The 21,446-nt window shown below is 43.9% G+C and overlaps 1 protein-coding gene across 3 annotated transcripts in view; it reads left to right on the plus strand.

Annotated features, from left to right (window-relative positions):
* The first annotated feature begins 1,650 nt into the window (after positions 1 to 1,650).
* Positions 1,651 to 21,446, plus strand: part of SLC14A1 (solute carrier family 14 member 1 (Kidd blood group)) — a 41,940-nt gene continuing 22,144 nt past the window's right edge. Inside the window, exons 1-2 of one of the 3 annotated variants that reach the window (XM_072132862.1) lie at positions 1,651 to 1,736; positions 5,663 to 5,792. In XM_072132862.1, coding sequence (XP_071988963.1) covers positions 5,685 to 5,792 — 108 coding nt within the window. In that variant the 5' untranslated portion in view covers positions 1,651 to 1,736; positions 5,663 to 5,684. Of the gene's footprint in view, positions 1,737 to 5,662; positions 5,793 to 15,144; positions 15,364 to 18,427; positions 18,585 to 21,446 lie in introns of those variants that run through there. The other 2 variants (XM_072132867.1, XM_072132864.1) reach the window with 2 other exon arrangements.

Consider the following 21,446-nt stretch of genomic DNA (forward strand, 5'->3'; position numbering starts at 1 on the left):
TCTGGAATTTACAAAAAAAAAATAAGCGGTTACGTAACGTTCCGAGGCTCCGCACAAAGATGTTTGTGAGCTCCGGGAAGAGACACGTGTGATGCATCCTTATCAATCTGTGTGAACACAGTATAAACACCTCCGGGTTTTATGAGATGTAATCATTTACAGGACTGTCATAACAAAGCGCAGCAAATAAACACGGATAAAACCAGAATAAGCCCTAATTAAAGGGTTTTCCTTTGAAAAGGTTTATCAATGTTTGCTCACTACAGGTTAAGCCCCATGGACATGAACCCTGAGTCGCAGCTCAGTCACGTTAGATACGAGAGTATCCGTCCTTTACTATACTCCTGGTTGTAACAGGATGAGCGGCTGTTCAATACAATATGATTTTGCGATATTGTATAGTGGGATATTTATACTATAAGGGTCTATGAGTTGCCACCTACTGGTAGCATTGTGAGTCTGTCAAGGGTTTTCCTATCATGTTACCTTTTGTTTCGTAAAATTCCTTAAAGGGGTTTTCCTACACTGATACTATGATACCATGAACTAGACATAGGATGTGTAATTAGTAGTTGATCAGAGGAGGTCGTTGTTCGGAGTCAGAATAACATACACCTTAGGCTACATTCACATTAACATGTGCCCACCGTACCGCAGCATGGCGCACACATGTCGGCACCGGGGAGAAGAGGAGCGCTGCTCACCCCCGGCCTTCTGCATAGAGAAACATGGGGCGCGGTGCCATATTCCGAGAAAAGATCGGATATGTCCTATTTTTTCACGGGTATGGAGCAGTAAGGTGGCGCACTTGTGCTGCACCGTACCGCTCCCGTAGGGCGTCGTGCACCCATTGCCGTCTATGGGGGACGTATATACATCCCCCATACGGCTATGTGAACACAGCCTAAATCTATTCAGTGATGACCAGACAGACAATACACAAAGGACAGAGATGCCCAAATCAACCGGTGGTCAGTTACTGCACCCCCATCGGTCAACTACTAATGACCAATACTATGAGTAGAGGATCAAAGAAACTGTGGCTTCTCCTACCAAACAAAGCGCCACACATTATATAGGGGTTGTGCTTGGTATTGCAACTTAGCTCCATCCAAATAATAGGACCAAACTACTTATAAGCCATGTGAGCTATAGAGCTTGTAAATTGAGCTGACCATGGGGTGTCAAGCCCCCCACCATTCCGATCTCGATGCCGTATACGAAGGACAGATTATAAGAAAAAAAATTCCGGGAATATCCATTTTATAGTGCAAAGTATTGGAGTACCCCACTGCCCCCTTTTTCTATTTTATATGGCCCTGCACTTTCAGTGCAGTCTTATACCCTGGCTTATTATTGGCACCTGCAGTTTGGCGCTGGTATTACATCAATCAGATAGTCTCAGTCCCTCTTTCTGGGTTTCTTTACCATGGTGGCTAGTACAGGGCCTGCGGGGCAGGGGGGCCCGGCTGTCCAGTACATAAAGCCATGCTGAAGATTGTGTGCCACTGTGTGGGGGAAGGGCTGTTGGATATCTCCTTCTGTTTTGGAGGACAGACAATGATTGTGTCCAGCAGGTGGCAGCATTGCTCAGCAAAGCTACTTCCTGCCTAGACTGAAGAAGGCCGACAACATGGAGGAGCAGGATAGACAGGAGGAGGAGGAGGGAGAGGAGGGAAACAACAGTATTCCTCCATCTGCCTGGACCTGGAGAAGGAGCTGCTCCTCTACATCTGGTCAGTAACTGTGCAGTATAATGGGAAGGTTTTGCTGCTACTTACCTGTGCACAATGCAGCAGCTTCAGTAAAGTCCATGATTATCCAGCTATAGAGCCCCTGCACCTAGTATATCCCACGGTCCACCTACCCTCCAATACCACAATCTATACCAACTTATCTCCATCTCAGAGAGCCACAGCCCACCTGCTGCCCGCAGTCTTCTCCCACCACAAGACCTCACTTTTTATTTTGCTGCATAAAATTAGTTTTTTTGCACATCCCATTTCCTGTGGCCTCCGTCTGCACTGCCCCTCTTACCCTTCTCATGGTCTATTCCCCTCCAGCTACGCCCTGACCGGGCCTGGACAATATGTTGCTCTGCTTTCTGGGTCAGTGGTGACCGCCTGCTCCTGACACGTGCAAAGCATAACCATAACTCCATCATAGGCAGCCGCTCCGGGTTCAACTTCCTACTGCCCCTGCAATCTGTAGGTGGGAGGTTTAGAGAGAGGAGATGATCTATAGCAGTGATGGAGAACCTTTTAGAGACCGAGTGCCCAAACTACAACCAAGACCCAGTTATTTATCACACAGTGCCAACACAGAAATTTAACTTGTGATTTATACTCCCTTCTCTGTCACAGCTTTCATCGATACCAGCACCTGAGGACACCAGGAAAGCAGAAAATAGAAGAAATTTGGATGATCACTGTAGCTTCCCTCCAGGGTCCCAAAAACAGGAAGAATTGTCAGGGCCGGAGCAGCAGCTACAATGATAATCCAGATCTGTCCACACCTTCCCACTCCTCCAGTAGTCCCAGGTAACTCTGTGCACAGCAAGTCCTGGGCTGTCTGGGACTGCAGGAAGATACCTGGAGTCCTCTCTGGTGATGACCTGGATGGCCACAAATAGGGCTCTGAGTGCCACTTCTGGCACACGTGCCATAGGTTAGTCACCACTGATCTATAGTCTCCTCAGACACACTGGATGCATTTTGCACAATTTGCTAGTTCTACGTACGGCACATCTAGTTCCACCTCCTGTCCTTGGGCAGACACTACTGCCTTTCATTACTGTCTGCCGGTGCCGTCTTCCGGCCTGGGGCAGAATCTGCAGCTCTATGGGAATTTCACATTTCACTCTCCGTCATTGTGGCTCAGCCCTTCACGTCTCGAACTATATGAGTGATCCATGAAAAACGGCTCTGGCTAGGATATGCTCTCCATTTTAGCAAAGCGTTAAAACCTCTATGGGCCCTGATTCATTAAAATGTATTTAGTGCAGCCTTGTGCCGCTGGCCGGAGGGTGGTGCCACACGTGGCGTTTTTGGTCAGTTTTTAAGCATGCATTTTCAGTCCATTCAAAAACACATCCGTTTTTGGGTGTTTACCATGCGTTTGGCTGCTTACAACTTATTCATCTATTAAGATAATTCGGAAAAACGGACAAAAACGCTGTATGTGGCATCACCCTCAGGCTGCGGTGACACGTTGTGCCTTGTTTGCGTTTAACGCACGCGGTTTCAAACAGCTGGAGAGGAGATTTGCCTAATGAAATTGTTGACAACATTGCGTTGACGAAACACAGCGTTAACGCAATGTCAACCCATGTGTTATCAAAATGTTAACAATGACATGTGTTAACACCCACATTAACAAAGTGTTAACACATGTTTTGTTAACGCAATGTTGACACCATGACTGTGGCATCTTCTTATATTTGTTATACATGTCCTCCATCCTTCTAAAATCAACTTTTATAATCATGCTGCCTGTATACAGATAGAAACACCGCCCCCCAGAGCCCTTCTGGCTCATTAGCATAATTTCAAAAATCTATTTTAATAAAAAGGAGGCTGTGGATAAGAAATATAAGAAGATTCCCACAGTCCTGGTGCCTGGATCTAATGCCCCTGGTTTATCGGGATGGATTGTGGCGGAAGGTTTCCTCTAAATACTGCACTCCCACATTTACACACGTGGCGTCCTTCGTGCGTGTTTTTTTCACCCTTCATCATCAGTTTTGCATATTGGCTTTGTAAATGAGTTTTTGGAAAAAGCGTCTAAACTTCCACATCGCAAGTGAGAGGGGTTTTGGCCAAAACACATGTGCGTTTCCAATTAAATGTACGGGTTTAATTGCGTTTCATTGGAAACGCATTTCCCTTTGAGGCCGCGGTCACACGTACCGCTAGACGTCCGTCATTACGCGACGCTAGCGCACAGGGGGAGGTCCTCGGCCCGAACGCACATGCGTTTGCGGGGAAACGCATGCGATTGTTAGGGCGCTGTCCCACGTTGCGTTTGCAGACGCAGACGCAGACCAAACCGCGCCCACCGGGCGGTCCGCGGTCCAATCGCATCAGCGTTTCTCTATGTTTCTATTGAAAACGCCGATGCGATTGGACCGCGGACCGCCCGGTGGGCGCGGTTTGGTCTGCGTCTGCGTTTGCAAACGCAACGTGTGACAGCGCCCTTAAGCCGATCGCATGCGTCTCTCTGGAAACGCATGTGCGTTCGGGCCGAGGACCTCCCCCTGTGCGCTAGCGCCGCGTTATGAACGGACGCCTAGTGGTACGTGTGACCGCGGCCTGAAGCTGCCTACACTAAGGGCGCGGTCACATGTTGCGCTTTGATTGCATTTTAAAACGCATTGCAACAGCTCAGGAGAGGGGATTTGCCCAATTACATTACTGTTAACATTAATGTTAATGCATGTGTTAACGATTTGTTAACACACACGTTTTTGTTAATACATGTGATAACATAGCGTTAACAAATGTAAATAGTAAAGTAATTAGGCAAATCACCTCTCCTCAGCTGTTGTAATGCGTTTTTAAAACGCCATGAGAACGCAACCAAAGCACAATGTGTGAACGTGCCCTCACAGCTATTAAGAAAAACGGGTTTTAAACCCGTTTTTGTGCCATTTTTAAGGAGTCCGTTAAAAAACGCATCGGTTTTTGACAGGTTTTACCCATTATCTTAATTAAAACTGGTCAAAAACACATGCGTTTTTTAACAGACTGCATAAAAATAGCCCAAAAACGGGTTCAAAACACCACGTGTGCCGCCGGCCTAAGGGTGAAGACACACATGGCGTTTTTAGGCCGTTTTTGGGCCGTTTTTAGTTAGTGCGTTTTCAGATCGTTAAAAACGCATGCGTTAAAAAACACATCCGTTTTTTAAAAACGCATCCGTTTTTTGAAAACGCATGCGTTTTTGTCCGTTTTTCATTGCGCAATTTCGGAAAAACGGACAAAAACGCATGCGTTTTCAAAAAACGCATGCGTTTTTAAAAAACGGATGCGTTTTTTAACGCATGCGTTTTTAACGATCTGAAAACGCACTTAGTAAAAACGGCCCAAAAACGGCCCAAAAACGCCATGTGTGTCTTCACCCTAAGGAAACCGTAAGGATCTCGTTCTCCCTGCTGTTTGTGCATGTAATCGCATGGGGTTCAGGACGCAGACCACAAACGCATGCGTTTTCAAAAAAGCGACTGCCTGGAAAAACCACTATGAAAACGCACCTCAAAAAACGCAGCCGCAAAAAAACTCAAGGAGGAAAACGCCAAGTAAAGATACTTTATCCAAAAACCAATATGTGAAAATGACGTGATTATTGACCGGGGTTTCGCCTACAAAATCAAAAACTGCACTAGAAGAACCATCAAAACTGGATACAGTTTTTCATGATGCAGTTTTAAACTGCGAGGTGTGAACTGGGCTCAGGCCGTACTCACATGTGGCTTCTTTTATGCATTTTAAAAGCAATCCAGAGGCGCTAACCCTGATCACATGTTGATGAAACGTTGCGTTTTTATTGCATTTGCTAAAAGCAGCGTGTGAACACGGCCTCAGGCTGCACACAGAACCCTGACTTCTGGCACTGGCTCCGCCCATCTGACTCATTGCACTGTGTCTGTGTCCTCTTCCCTTAGGCAGCCGACTCGTGCATCCTCCATGGCGGGCTGTGAGTACCTGCAGGCCGCAGCTCTGACAGGGAACGTCCTGGACCTGGAACAAGAATGGATGAGGTCCTCGTCCGCACAACTCGGAAGCTACTACCAGGTTACCACAGCTGCTCACCATAAACCTAGACATGCGGGGGAGGGGGCTCTATCAGCTGCCACAACTACATGTGTCACTCCTCACCCTGCTAATCCTTGCTCCCTTTCTGTGTAAGGGCGCGTTCACACGTTGCGTTTTGACCTGCGTTTTCATTGCGTTTGAAGCGCATATACAACAGCTGAGGAGGGGGATTTGCCTAATTACATCACTGTTAACATTTCCGTTTACAAAACGAATGTTAACGCATGCGTTAACATTGCGTTTACAAACGGAAACGGTTATGTAATTAGGCAAATCACCTCTCATCAGCTGTTGTATATGCGTTTCAAACGCAATGAAAACGCGACCAGAAGGCAACGTGTGAACGCGCCCTAAGGCCGCATTCACGCGTTCCGCTAGCACACGGGGGGGCAGGCCTCAGCCCAATCATATATTCCAGGGAAACTCATTTCATCAGTAACTAGACCCCGTTGTCTTGTAATGTTTAAATGTAAGACAATGGGGCCTGGTTAACAATTGCATGCGTTTCCATGGTAGCACATATGCCATTAGGCTGAGGCCCCACCCCCCGTGCACTAGTATTGCTTTTTATGATCACAACGCTAGCAAAACCTGTGACCACGGCCTAAAAACTTCTGGAAAGTCGCCTGTGTCCTCACATGAGGAGAGGGAACATGTAGTCTTATATCTGGGATGCAAGTACATTAAAGGGGTTGTAAAAATGTACCGGCCGGGGAGGGGAGGGCATTTACAAAAATATAGTAAATGAACCTGTATTTGCCTCCTCCATCACTCCCGGTGCCCTACGCCGTGGTCCGCCGCTCCGACAACTTCTTGCAGTCTGACACCCGTCCCCTGGCGCGGCGCTGTATCAAGCGCAATGTATAAGTAAGCCGCTGCCTACGCCTGAAGTTTATTTGCACCAAAATTTGCGACTTTTTCAGACGTCCGCACCTGATTTTATAAGATTATTTAGGCGCAGCAGAGTAAAATTTGGGGGGGGGGCATGCTGGACATATCAGTAATGAGTGGGGGACATGCTGGGATATATCAGTAATGAGTGGGGGACATGCTGGACATATCAGTAATGAGTGGGGGACATGCTGGACATATCAGTAATGAGTGGGGGACATGCTGGACATATCAGTAATGAGTGGGGGACATGCTGGACATATCAGTAATGAGTGGGGGGACATGCTGGACATATCAGTAATGAGTGGGGGACATGCTGGACATATCAGTAATGAGTGGGGGACATGCTGGATATATCAGTAATGAGTGGGGGGCATGCTGGACATATCAGTAATGAGTGGGGGACATGCTGGACATATCAGTAATGAGTGGGGGACATGCTGGGACATATCAGTAATGAGTGGGGGGCATGCTGGATATATCAGTAATGAGTGGGGGGACATGCTGGGATATATCAGTAATGAGTGGGGGACATGCTGGGATATATCAGTAATGAGTGGGGGACATGCTGGGAAATATCAGTAATGAGTGGGGGACATGCTGGGACATATCAGTAATGAGTGGGGGGCATGCTGGATATATCAGTAATGAGTGGGGGGCATGCTGGATATATCAGTAATGAGTGGGGGGCATGCTGGATATATCAGTAATGAGTGGGGGACATGCTGGGATATATCAGTAATGAGTGGGGGACATGCTGGACATATCAGTAATGAGTGGGGGACATGCTGGGACATATCAGTAATGAGTGGGGGACATGCTGGGACATATCAGTAATGAGTGGGGGGCATGCTGGATATATCAGTAATGAGTGGGGGACATGCTGGGATATATCAGTAATGAGTGGGGGACATGCTGGGATATATCAGTAATGAGTGGGGGACATGCTGGGACATATCAGTAATGAGTGGGGGACATGCTGGATATATCAGTAATGAGTGGGGGACATGCTGGGATATATCAGTAATGAGTGGGGGACATGCTGGACATATCAGTAATGAGTGGGAGGCATGCTGGATATATCAGTAATGAGTGGGGGACATGCTGGGATATATCAGTAATGAGTGGGGGACATGCTGGACATATCAGTAATGAGTGGGGGACATGCTGGGACATATCAGTAATGAGTGGGGGACATGCTGGGACATATCAGTTATGAGTGGGGGGACATGCTGGGACATATCAGTAATGAGTGGGGGACATGCTGGACATATCAGTAATGAGTGGGGGGGCATGCTGTACATTTCAGTAATGAGTGGGGGGACATGCTGGATATATCAGTAATGAGTGGGGGGCATGCTCTACATTTCAGTAATGAGTGGGGGACATGCTGGGACATATCAGTAATGAGTGGGGGGCATGCTGGACATATCAGTAATGAGTGGGGGGCATGCTGTACATTTCAGTAATGAGTGGGGGGCATGCTGTACATTTCAGTAATGAGTGGGGGACATGCTGTACATTTCAGTAATGAGTGGGGGACATGCTGTACATTTCAGTAATGAGTGGGGGGACATGCTGTACATTTCAGTAATGAGTGGGGGGACATGCTGTACATTTCAGTAATGAGTGGGGGGACATGCTGTACATTTCAGTAATGAGTGGGGGGACATGCTGGACATATCATTAATGAGTGGGGGACATGCTGGGACATATCAGTAATGAGTGGGGAACATGCTGGGATATATCAGTAATGAGTGGGGGACATGCTGGGATATATCAGTAATGAGTGGGGGACATGCTGTACATATCAGTAATGAGTGGGGGGACATGCTGGGACATATCAGTAATGAGTGGGGGGGCATGCTGGATATATCAGTAATGAGTGGGGGACATGCTGGACATATCAGTAATGAGTGGGGGGCATGCTGGACATATCAGTAATGAGTGGGGGGCATGCTGTACATTTCAGTAATGAGTGGGGGACATGCTGGGACATATCAGTAATGAGTGGGGGGCATGCTGGACATATCATTAATGAGTGGGGGGCATGCTGTACATTTCAGTAATGAGTGGGGGGCATGCTGTACATTTCAGTAATGAGTGGGGGGCATGCTGTACATTTCAGTAATGAGTGGGGGACATGCTGTACATTTCAGTAATGAGTGGGGGGACATGCTGTACATTTCAGTAATGAGTGGGGGACATGCTGGACATATCAGTAATGAGTGGGGGACATGCTGGGACATATCAGTAATGAGTGGGGAACATGCTGGGATATATCAGTAATGAGTGGGGGACATGCTGGGATATATCAGTAATGAGTGGGGGACATGCTGGACATATCAGTAATGAGTGGGGGGCATGCTGGGATATATCAGTAATGAGTGGGGGACATGCTGGGATATATCAGTAATGAGTGGGGGACATGCTGTACATATCAGTAATGAGTGGGGGACATGCTGGGACATATCAGTAATGAGTGGGGGACATGCTGGATATATCAGTAATGAGTGGGGGACATGCTGGGACATATCAGTAATGAGTGGGGGACATGCTGGGATATATCAGTAATGAGTGGGGGACATGCTGGGATATATCAGTAATGAGTGGGGGACATGCTGGGACATATCAGTAATGAGTGGGGGACATGCTGGGACATATCAGTAATGAGTGGGGGGCATGCTGGACATATCAGTAATGAGTGGGGGGCATGCTGGATATATCAGTAATGAGTGGGGGGCATGCTGGACATATCAGTAATGAGTGGGGGACATGCTGGGACATATCAGTAATGAGTGGGGGACATGCTGGATATATCAGTAATGAGTGGGGGACATGCTGGGACATATCAGTAATGAGTGGGGGGCATGCTGGACATATCAGTAATGAGTGGGGGACATGCTGGGAAATATCAGTAATGAGTGGGGGACATGCTGGGACATATCAGTAATGAGTGGGGGACATGCTGGGACATATCAGTAATGAGTGGGGGACATGCTGTACATTTCAGTAATGAGTGGGGGACATGCTGGGATATATCAGTAATGAGTGGGGGGACATGCTGGGATATATCAGTAATGAGTGGGGGACATGCTGGGATATATCAGTAATGAGTGGGGGACATGCTGGGACATATCAGTAATGAGTGGGGGACATGCTGGGATATATCAGTAATGAGTGGGGGACATGCTGGGACATATCAGTAATGAGTGGGGGACATGCTGGGATATATCAGTAATGAGTGGGGGACATGCTGGGACATATCAGTAATGAGTGGGGGACATGCTGGGATATATCAGTAATGAGTGGGGGACATGCTGGGACATATCAGTAATGAGTGGGGGACATGCTGGGATATATCAGTAATGAGTGGGGGACATGCTGGACATATCAGTAATGAGTGGGGGACATGCTGGGACATATCAGTAATGAGTGGGGGACATGCTGGGACATATCAGTAATGAGTGGGGGGCATGCTGGATATATCAGTAATGAGTGGGGGACATGCTGGGATATATCAGTAATGAGTGGGGGACATGCTGGGATATATCAGTAATGAGTGGGGGACATGCTGGGACATATCAGTAATGAGTGGGGGACATGCTGGATATATCAGTAATGAGTGGGGGACATGCTGGGATATATCAGTAATGAGTGGGGGACATGCTGGACATATCAGTAATGAGTGGGAGGCATGCTGGATATATCAGTAATGAGTGGGGGACATGCTGGGATATATCAGTAATGAGTGGGGGACATGCTGGACATATCAGTAATGAGTGGGGGACATGCTGGGACATATCAGTAATGAGTGGGGGACATGCTGGGACATATCAGTTATGAGTGGGGGGACATGCTGGGACATATCAGTAATGAGTGGGGGACATGCTGGACATATCAGTAATGAGTGGGGGGGCATGCTGTACATTTCAGTAATGAGTGGGGGGACATGCTGGATATATCAGTAATGAGTGGGGGGCATGCTCTACATTTCAGTAATGAGTGGGGGACATGCTGGGACATATCAGTAATGAGTGGGGGGCATGCTGGACATATCAGTAATGAGTGGGGGGCATGCTGTACATTTCAGTAATGAGTGGGGGGCATGCTGTACATTTCAGTAATGAGTGGGGGACATGCTGTACATTTCAGTAATGAGTGGGGGACATGCTGTACATTTCAGTAATGAGTGGGGGGACATGCTGTACATTTCAGTAATGAGTGGGGGGACATGCTGTACATTTCAGTAATGAGTGGGGGGACATGCTGTACATTTCAGTAATGAGTGGGGGGACATGCTGGACATATCATTAATGAGTGGGGGACATGCTGGGACATATCAGTAATGAGTGGGGAACATGCTGGGATATATCAGTAATGAGTGGGGGACATGCTGGGATATATCAGTAATGAGTGGGGGACATGCTGTACATATCAGTAATGAGTGGGGGGACATGCTGGGACATATCAGTAATGAGTGGGGGGGCATGCTGGATATATCAGTAATGAGTGGGGGACATGCTGGACATATCAGTAATGAGTGGGGGGCATGCTGGACATATCAGTAATGAGTGGGGGGCATGCTGTACATTTCAGTAATGAGTGGGGGACATGCTGGGACATATCAGTAATGAGTGGGGGGCATGCTGGACATATCATTAATGAGTGGGGGGCATGCTGTACATTTCAGTAATGAGTGGGGGGCATGCTGTACATTTCAGTAATGAGTGGGGGGCATGCTGTACATTTCAGTAATGAGTGGGGGACATGCTGTACATTTCAGTAATGAGTGGGGGGACATGCTGTACATTTCAGTAATGAGTGGGGGACATGCTGGACATATCAGTAATGAGTGGGGGACATGCTGGGACATATCAGTAATGAGTGGGGAACATGCTGGGATATATCAGTAATGAGTGGGGGACATGCTGGGATATATCAGTAATGAGTGGGGGACATGCTGGACATATCAGTAATGAGTGGGGGGCATGCTGGGATATATCAGTAATGAGTGGGGGACATGCTGGGATATATCAGTAATGAGTGGGGGACATGCTGTACATATCAGTAATGAGTGGGGGACATGCTGGGACATATCAGTAATGAGTGGGGGACATGCTGGATATATCAGTAATGAGTGGGGGACATGCTGGGACATATCAGTAATGAGTGGGGGACATGCTGGGATATATCAGTAATGAGTGGGGGACATGCTGGGATATATCAGTAATGAGTGGGGGACATGCTGGGACATATCAGTAATGAGTGGGGGACATGCTGGGACATATCAGTAATGAGTGGGGGGCATGCTGGGACATATCAGTAATGAGTGGGGGACATGCTGGGATATATCAGTAATGAGTGGGGGACATGCTGGGACATATCAGTAATGAGTGGGGGACATGCTGGGATATATCAGTAATGAGTGGGGGACATGCTGGGATATATCAGTAATGAGTGGGGGACATGCTGGGAAATATCAGTAATGAGTGGGGGACATGCTGGGACATATCAGTAATGAGTGGGTGATTGGGTAAGAGGTCCTAGAAATGGTTAACTTCCCATAAAATTGGGTGAAATGTCCTGTGTGACCCATATGGGCCTCGCCAACGACTTATGGATTTGGCTTACTTTCCCACTATCCCCGGAGTAACCACAATGCATCACTCTCCGGCGCGGCTCCCGCAGGTTGGCGCTTGTCTCCTGCTGGTGATGACGCTGCCGATTTCAGGATTAAGAATCTTCAGATAATGCACAATGTGTAAGTGTAGAACATCCCGGCCCGGGGGTGGGGGGGAGGGGAAGGGGGGGGGACATTTATTACACCTGACATTTCATCCTAATAAGAGGGAGAGGAGTAAGAACAAAGTGTCTCAGTGAGTCTGTCCCATCTCCCTGCAGTCTGGGCACCAGAACCCGAACTCTGTGCCAGCTGGGAGACAAAATGGATTGTAATTCCTGCCAATCGTCTGAGCTCAACCACAATGAATCTGGCAGGCGGCTGTGGCCGTCCTTCTCCTCCAGGTCCTACCTCGTGGAGAGCGCAGCTTCAATCCTTGTCCGAAAAAAAATGGGTTATTGCAAAAAGTTTTGCCCAGAATTTTTTTTGGGGGGGGATTTTTGACCCATTGTTTTACTTCCCATCCTGTAGATCCTTCACATCTGCTAATTACAGTATAACCTACATACATATAGAGATCCAACACTGTATCCATAGTCCCACCCACGAGGAGCAGCTTGGCAAACATCCCACATCCAGTAAGCATGGCTGGCTCCTCACTACCGGTCCTGAGCAGATAAATTAATAATAATAATAATAATAATTTACTACCGGTCCTGTATAGATTTTATTATTATTAATTTATCTATTCAGGACCGGTAGTAAATTATTATTATTATTATTACTCTTTAGTTATATATTACCATCAGTCCCTACAACTATATGCAGATAATGGGAGACCAATACAAGTAAAATAAGACATTACAGAGCAATAACAAGGTCAGGGGAAAATACAGTAGTGAGGGCGGTGATCCCCGGGGGGCGATAGACCTTGGTCCATAGGAGCGCAGAGTAACTGGATAATGGGACCTAGTGCTTGTGATATAACGTAGACCGGAGGAGGACGCAGTTGGTTAGTGAAAAGCGAGTTGAAGTTATATATAGTTATGGAACGTGATAGACCGGCCTGAACAGATGGGTATGAAGCTGCCATTGTGAGAATTCCAGAGAAATGGTGCAGCTTGAGAGAAGTCCTGGAGACGTGAGTGGGAGGTGAGCGCAGTGACATCACTAGTTCCGATCATGGGGCTGCTGAAGGCACTGCACTTGCATGCACATAAGATCATGTGATCGCCAGGATCACACACAAAAAGACCAGTAGACTTGTTGCAGGAGTACTGAGCTGGTAGTAGGTAAGTACATTATTTATTTCCATCTTCACCCTGAAGGCTGGGTGCCCCTCACCCCTTTTATTGCTTAGGCCCGTACCGCTTGTGTATATATAGGGTGTAAAGGAGGAGGAGCCTGCATAGGATGGCTATCACCAAATATTACCGGTATACTGGAGCTGCCCTTCTTTTTGCCCCCCCTTTTTCCCTTTCCCTTTGATTGAATGGTTACTAAGCAGCTCCAGTATAGGAAGCAGTCCCCTACAATAAATAAATACCACTGAATAAAATAAGACACTTTTTTTAATACAATTGCATAGAACACATTACAATATAATAAGATTATAGGGAGGGCTCCAGGAGCACGAGCCCCTGGGCCCCCACCAGCAAGACTGAGAGCTGACTCTTAGAGAGCAGTATGCAAGGTGTAGCAGTGTCTTCTTATTCTGCATGCCGCATGCTTTTCAGGTGCATGCAAATTGACATCCGATGCCCCCCCTTAGTACCAAACACTGGTTGGCTGAGCTGGTTGCCAGCCAAGCCCTAGCCAAACAGTGTTATGTTTGTTTCCTTAAAAATTACTCTGCCAGCTCTGTCAGGGAAGCAGCGGCGCATGGGACTGGTGGGGCGACTAGGACTAGTAGCCAGTACTACCGCCATGGTAACAGCCAGCAGCTAGGCTCATATATAAGTAGGAGAAAGTTTAGAATATTAATGATAATTTAGAATAGTAATGTACCATATATACTCGAGTATAAGCTGACCCAAGTATAAGCCGAGGCCCCTAATTTTACCACAAAAACCTGGGAAACCTATTGACTCGAGTATAAGCCGAGGGTGGGAAATGCATTGGTCACAGCCTCCCCATTATATAGCCTGCCGGACTCTGCCCCATAGTGTGTAGCCTTTACCTGCCCCCCAGTATATAGCCTGCCAGCCCATATCGCCAAGTATATAGCCAGCCCCCTGCCCCAGTATATAGCACATTTTTTTGTGCTGAAAAACTAGGCTTATACTCGAGTATATATGCCTAGTATATCACTGTCTGTACTACATGCAGTTGGGTCCCCACCATTTTTTAGACCCAGGGGCCTCTACCTACCTTAGCCGGCCCTGAATATACTGTACATACCCACATGCTCAGCCCGGAGGATAGACCGCTCCCCGCTCTTACACTTGTATCTATTTACAAGGTTCTGCATCTCTGGAATGAGAAAAATGTAAATATGGAGACCAGGTTTCCATCATAACCTGAGATCTGTCTTTATTGCATCTTTAACCGTGCGTATAGGATACCACCACCCCCTCCCCATACTCATCCGAAAAAAGGGTCTCGCTCACTTTGTGTCACTTTGTGACTGATTCTTTAGTGACAGGCCCTTAGGCAGTTGTGTGAAGTCCAGTGACAAATTGCTGATTCTTCTCCGCGCGCTCCATCCCCTCCTCTCCCGGATAAAACAATGCATTGTTGGAGATTTGGTGAGAAAAGTCTGGCATGTGACCCGGCTCTACCGAACATCATGTTACAGGAGCAGCTAAACTTGGCAGCGAGGTGGAATTCTCCATCGCTACATGGAGCGTGTAAGGAATCTTAAAGAGAATGACACAGGGTATCCTGTAAGAGAATACAGCGTATACTGTCACTATGGACTGTTATTTATAGGGCTTCCTGATGGCCCCGCGCCAAGGAGCTTATCAGCACCATCATGACGATACCGCTCAGGTCTGAAAGTTTTGGAAAGTTACTGGAGATTATCCTGGGGGTCAGGTAGGAGTCACTTTTGCCACCTAGAAATATAGAATATGTATAGAATAAATTGGAGTCAATTGTAAAATGAATGGGGACTACAAATCCCAGCATGTACTGACAGTCTATATACGATAGCATAATAGTGTTGAGTATATTATTGGATGCTACAATATACATTCTTCCATGTATATACTATATATAATGCACAGCCCATGTATACTACTATGCAGCACCTGCCCCCCACCCCCCGGACATTACATTATATCAGTATATAGATCATCAAGCACCAATCTGGATGTCTATAGTATATAACAGGTTTATATAATATACTATTGTGTCCTGTGTCATCTATGGAGTATTTACATTTCTATATACTGTACTATTCCACAGCTACACAGTGTTCACTTTTCTGCCCATATAATCTGTATCTGAGGACATTGAAGTGGCTTGTTGGCGCCCCCTATGGCACAGGGCACAGCTGTGCAGCCCAGGCTGATTAGTCTTTATCAGATGCTGTGCTCCTAATCTATATCATATACTCATTTATACTATAGTCTATAACATGTACCCATCTAAAGCACATTCTGTATAATACATTCATCTATACTGTAATGTATATCATATACTCATCTATACCATAATCTATAACATATACTCATCTATACCCTAATCTATATCATACATTCATCTATACTGTAATCTATATTATATACTCCTTTAGTCTGTATCATATACTCACCTATACTATAGTCTATATCATATACTCATCCATACCATAATCTGTATCATGCACTTATTTATACTATTGTCTGTATCATATACTCATCTATACCCTAATCTATATCATACATTCATCTATACTGTAATCTATATTATATACTCCTTTAGTCTGTATAATATACTCACCTATACTATAGTCTGTATCATATAATCACCTATACTATAGTCTATATCATATACTCATCCATACCATAATCTGTATCATGCACTTATTTATACTATTGTCTGTATCATATACTAATCTATACCATAATCTGTATTATATACTCCTCTATATCATAGCCTGTATCATATAGTCATCTATACTATAGTCTGTATCATACAATCATCTATACTATAATCTATATCATATACTCATGTATACTATAGTCTGTATCATATACTCATGTATACTATAGTCCATAAAATATACTCCTCTTTACCACAATCCATATCACTTACACATTAATAGCACAAGCTATATCCTATACTCATCTATACTATAGTCTATATCATACACTCATCAATAACATCCTCTATATATACTTCTACTTACATGTACTTATCTATACCATAATCTATATCACAGTCATCTATACCATAGCCTGTATCATATACCCATCTATACCATAATCTATATCATACTCATCTATACCATAGCCTGTGTCATATACCCATCTATACCATAATCTATATCATATACTCATTTATACTATAGTCCATAACATATACTCATCTATACCATAATCTGTATAATACATTCATCTATACCGTAATGTATATCATATACCCATCTATACCATAATCTATATCATATACTCATCTATACGATAATCTATATCATATACTCATCTATACCATAATCTATATCATATACCCATCTATACCTTAATCTATATCATATACTCATCTATACCATAATCAATATCATATACTCATCTATACCATAATCTATATCATACTCATCTATACCATAGCCTGTATCATATACCCATCTATACCATAATCTATATCATATACTCATTTATACTATAGTCCATAACATATACTCATCTATACCATAATCTGTATAATACATTCATCTATACCGTAATGTATATCATATACCCATCTATACCATAATCTGTATAATACATTCATCCATACCATAATCTATATCATATACTCACCTATACCATAATCTATATCATATACTCATCTATACCATAATCTATATCATACTCATCTATACCATAGCCTGTATCATATACCCATCTATACCATAATCTATATCATATACTCATTTATACTATAGTCCATAACATATACTCATCTATACCATAATCTGTATAATACATTCATCTATACCGTAATGTATATCATATACCCATCTATACCATAATCTATATCATATACTCATCTATACGATAATCTATATCATATACTCATCTATACCATAATCTATATCATATACCCATCTATACCTTAATCTATATCATATACTCATCTATACCATAATCAATATCATAAACTCATCTATTGCATAGTCTGTATCATATAGTCATTTGTACTATAATCTATATCATACACTTGTCTATACCATAATCTATATCATATACTCATCTATACCATAATCTATATCATATACTCATCTATACCATAATCTATATCATACTCATCTATACCATAGCCTGTATCATATACCCATCTATACCATAATCTATATCATATACTCATTTATACTATAGTCCATAACGTATACCCATCTATACCATAATCTATATCATATACTCATCTATACCATAATCTATATCATATACTCATCTATACCATAATCAATATCATAAACTCATCTATTGCATAGTCTGTATCATATAGTCATTTGTACTATAATCTATATCATACACTTGTCTATACCATAATCTATATCAGATATATATGTATACTATAATCTATAACATATACTAATCTATCTATCTGCTATCACACAGTTGTATATTTTTTCGTTTACATAAATCCAGATTCTACTTATAAATATTGTATCTTCCTACTTGCTACAATGTTGCACCTTCCCTATTTCCTGTACTAGATGTGTAATAACTGTGATATGATGTATGACCCAGCTTTATTAGTCATTATATTGGTCTATAACCATGTATGGGTTATATATTGGGCTGTAATGTATAGGACATACCCTATAGGTGGAGATCCTATAGTGCAGGTATAACAGGAGCTGTGACTCTCACATCTGGCTCTGGAGGTTGCACATGTAGGACTCTTAGAGTAGTGAATATTACATTGTTGTTAGGAGACAGGCAAGTTTTTTTGGCAGAGGCCCAGACTTTGATTGGAGGTAGGAGCTTCTGACATTTCCTCCAGTAGACCCCAGTAATGGGCGGGACCAGGGATCTCTAATACTCTGATATAAGGACTCTGTGGACTGTGGGACCAGCACAGAACTCATGAGAAACCCAGAGTTTCCAGCAAAGGCTCAGCAGCAGGTAAGACTATTATAAGGATGAATTCTGTAGAATTATTGACTTGCAACTTTGTTTCTCCTGCTATTAATATTTTACTATTACTCTCAGCATCCATCTCCAGTGTTGAGAGTTGTAGTCATCACTAGCCAAGGTTTCTGCACCCTAATGATAAAATCCTATAATATAACATTTTAATCTTATACCAAATCTTATATGGACCCAATGTGCCAAATGGAGATGTTGGCGCTGCCCGGGTTCTATTGTCAAAGATGAAATTTAATGCAATGTATCTGAAGAGGGGGATTATCTGGGTAGTATCACACTAAAACCGGATTAGATACGTCACACATAACCGGATTAGATACGCCTTCTCCACAGGCATTATTGAATGTGGTAAGATTAGGCGCTACTGACATCACCGGTAATGCCGAAATTGGCAAGATCTTTGAAAATGTGCCACTACATAGGCATAAACCCTTACTCCCGGTGTAACGTGAGTCTTAGATACGCTGCCTCCGAAAAATAGTGGCAACATAATAGGTTTAGCTCTGCCAGTTTACCAGAATGGAGACATAATTGATGGGCTTAGATACGGTAGCCGATCTGCATAGTGCCACACAATATAGGAATAGGTACAGTAGCTCAGTAGAACTGTATCACAGTCATAGGCTTAGATACATCAGCATAGACAAACGATATTGTGTGTAGATATAATGACTTATTAAGGAAGCATCACATGTACAAAGCTTAGATACACATGATAACAGGACAATATCAGATGATATAGGCATTGATACAATGTATTGGCATAATAATTACAAACAAGGTCAGCTTAGATACACGGTTCAAGAGAACAATATTACATCTGATAAGCTTAGATACACTTGCTCAAGAGAACCTGATACGATTAGATACTGGTTCAAAAGAACAATATTACACCTGATAAGCTTAGATACACTGGTTCAGGAGAACAATATTATACCTGAGAAGCTTAGATACACTCGCTCCAGAGAACAATATTACACCTGTAAGCTTAGATACACTGGCTCGGGAGAACAATATTACACCTGATAAGCTTAGAGACACTAGTTCAAAAGAACAATATTACACTTCCTAAGCTTAGATACACTCGCTCAAGAGAACAATATTACAACTGATAAGCTTAGATACACTTGCTCAAAAGAACATTACATACATTTGATAAGCTTAGGTACACTGGTTCAAAAGAACATTATTACATTTGATAAGCTTAGATACACTTGCTCAAAAGAACATTATTACATACATTTGATAAGCTTAGATACACTGGTTCAAGAGAACAATAATACACCTGATAAGCTTAGATACACTTGCTCAAAAGAACATTATTACATACATTTGATAAGCTTAGATACACTGGTTCAAGAGAACAATAATACACCTGATAAGCTTAGATACACTCCCTCAAGATGACAGTATTACACCTGATAAGCTTAGATACACTTTAGTCATTATATTTTGATAAGTATCTCAATGATTAGTTTAGATACATAGACTGAGCAGCATCGCATCGCACATGTTCCTGGAAAGGATTTCCTGATGATATTCAGTAACACTGTATCACACACAACCAGCTGAGATACACCAGTAGAATCACACATCGCATGTTTAGATACACAAGCTCAGCACATTTGAAGACCCTGAGTCAGCATGCAGCATCACACACCAGCGGCTTAGATACACCAGCTCAGCAACACATCTCCCTGGAAACTATTTAAAGGTCTTGGCAGCGCAGCTTCTGGCTTCCTTCCCGCCGTCTAGCAATGTCCTCTCTGGCAGGTTTATGCACTTCTGGCTTCTGCCTAACAAAAGACAAATTTATTTAATCCGGCTTTGATGCTATGTACGGGGATGCTGCGCCTGGCAATGAGGCGGCAGATATAGGGGGGCTGCAGTATTGGGGTTCGGGGGGGCCCTTCTCTTAAATACTGGGTGGGATTTCAATGTCACTTGTATCATAACATTCGCTTACTCATGACATGTATAAATGTTCAACCCCCCAACTTAATGATCAAATTTTTGGAGCCCCCTGGGATGGATTAGATCTAGCAGAACAGCTCCATTCTCTATGTAGTGGCCGAGCTCTGTAACTGCAGCTCACCTTTCATTCACTAAGCTGTAGTTACCCATCCTGGCCACTACACAAGCAATGGAGCTGTCATTCCATCTTCATTCCCTGTATTATTGTACTGGAAACTAGTAGGCGGTCTCATGTTCTGGACCCCCTAATGATCTGATATTGATTAACTATAAATAGAAGTACTGGACAACCCCTTTAAATTCTCGCACAGTTAGTGGGGTTGGGTTATAAGTTACATATTAGTGAAATATATGATATATATAATCTTCTTGAGATACATTTCACAAAAATTATTTACAACAAATTTTCTCAGTTGACGACTACCTCCCGGTTTCCCTTCTGCACGTGCATGCTCAGCTTGAAGTGAATGGGGAGGGAGCCTAAACTATAGCTTCACAGGCTATTACACTGTTTGGGAGCACTTACACCCTCCCATTGTGTGGATTATGACAGGAAGAGGGAGGGGGGAAGTGCTCCTGCACAGTGTAACAGCCTGTGAAGCTATGTTCTATTCAGGTCTATAGAAAGGGGGGGTCTCTATATAAGAACCCCCCACTATTTATTTTATTACTACTAGTAGCTTATGGCTACTTTTATGGCTATTGGGGATTATTATTCCCCAAGTTATTGTTGCGCAATATCTACTTTTTTTTGTTCCCTGTTATGTTAATATCTGGAATTCTTGCTTTCCGTCTACTACAAGTTTTTCGTATGCCGTTACATACCCGTTCGTGTATATACCACAATAATCGTTACACGTTAGA

This window comes from Engystomops pustulosus, chromosome 1, assembly GCF_040894005.1.
Source record: "Engystomops pustulosus chromosome 1, aEngPut4.maternal, whole genome shotgun sequence".
NCBI lineage: Eukaryota > Metazoa > Chordata > Amphibia > Anura > Leptodactylidae > Engystomops > Engystomops pustulosus.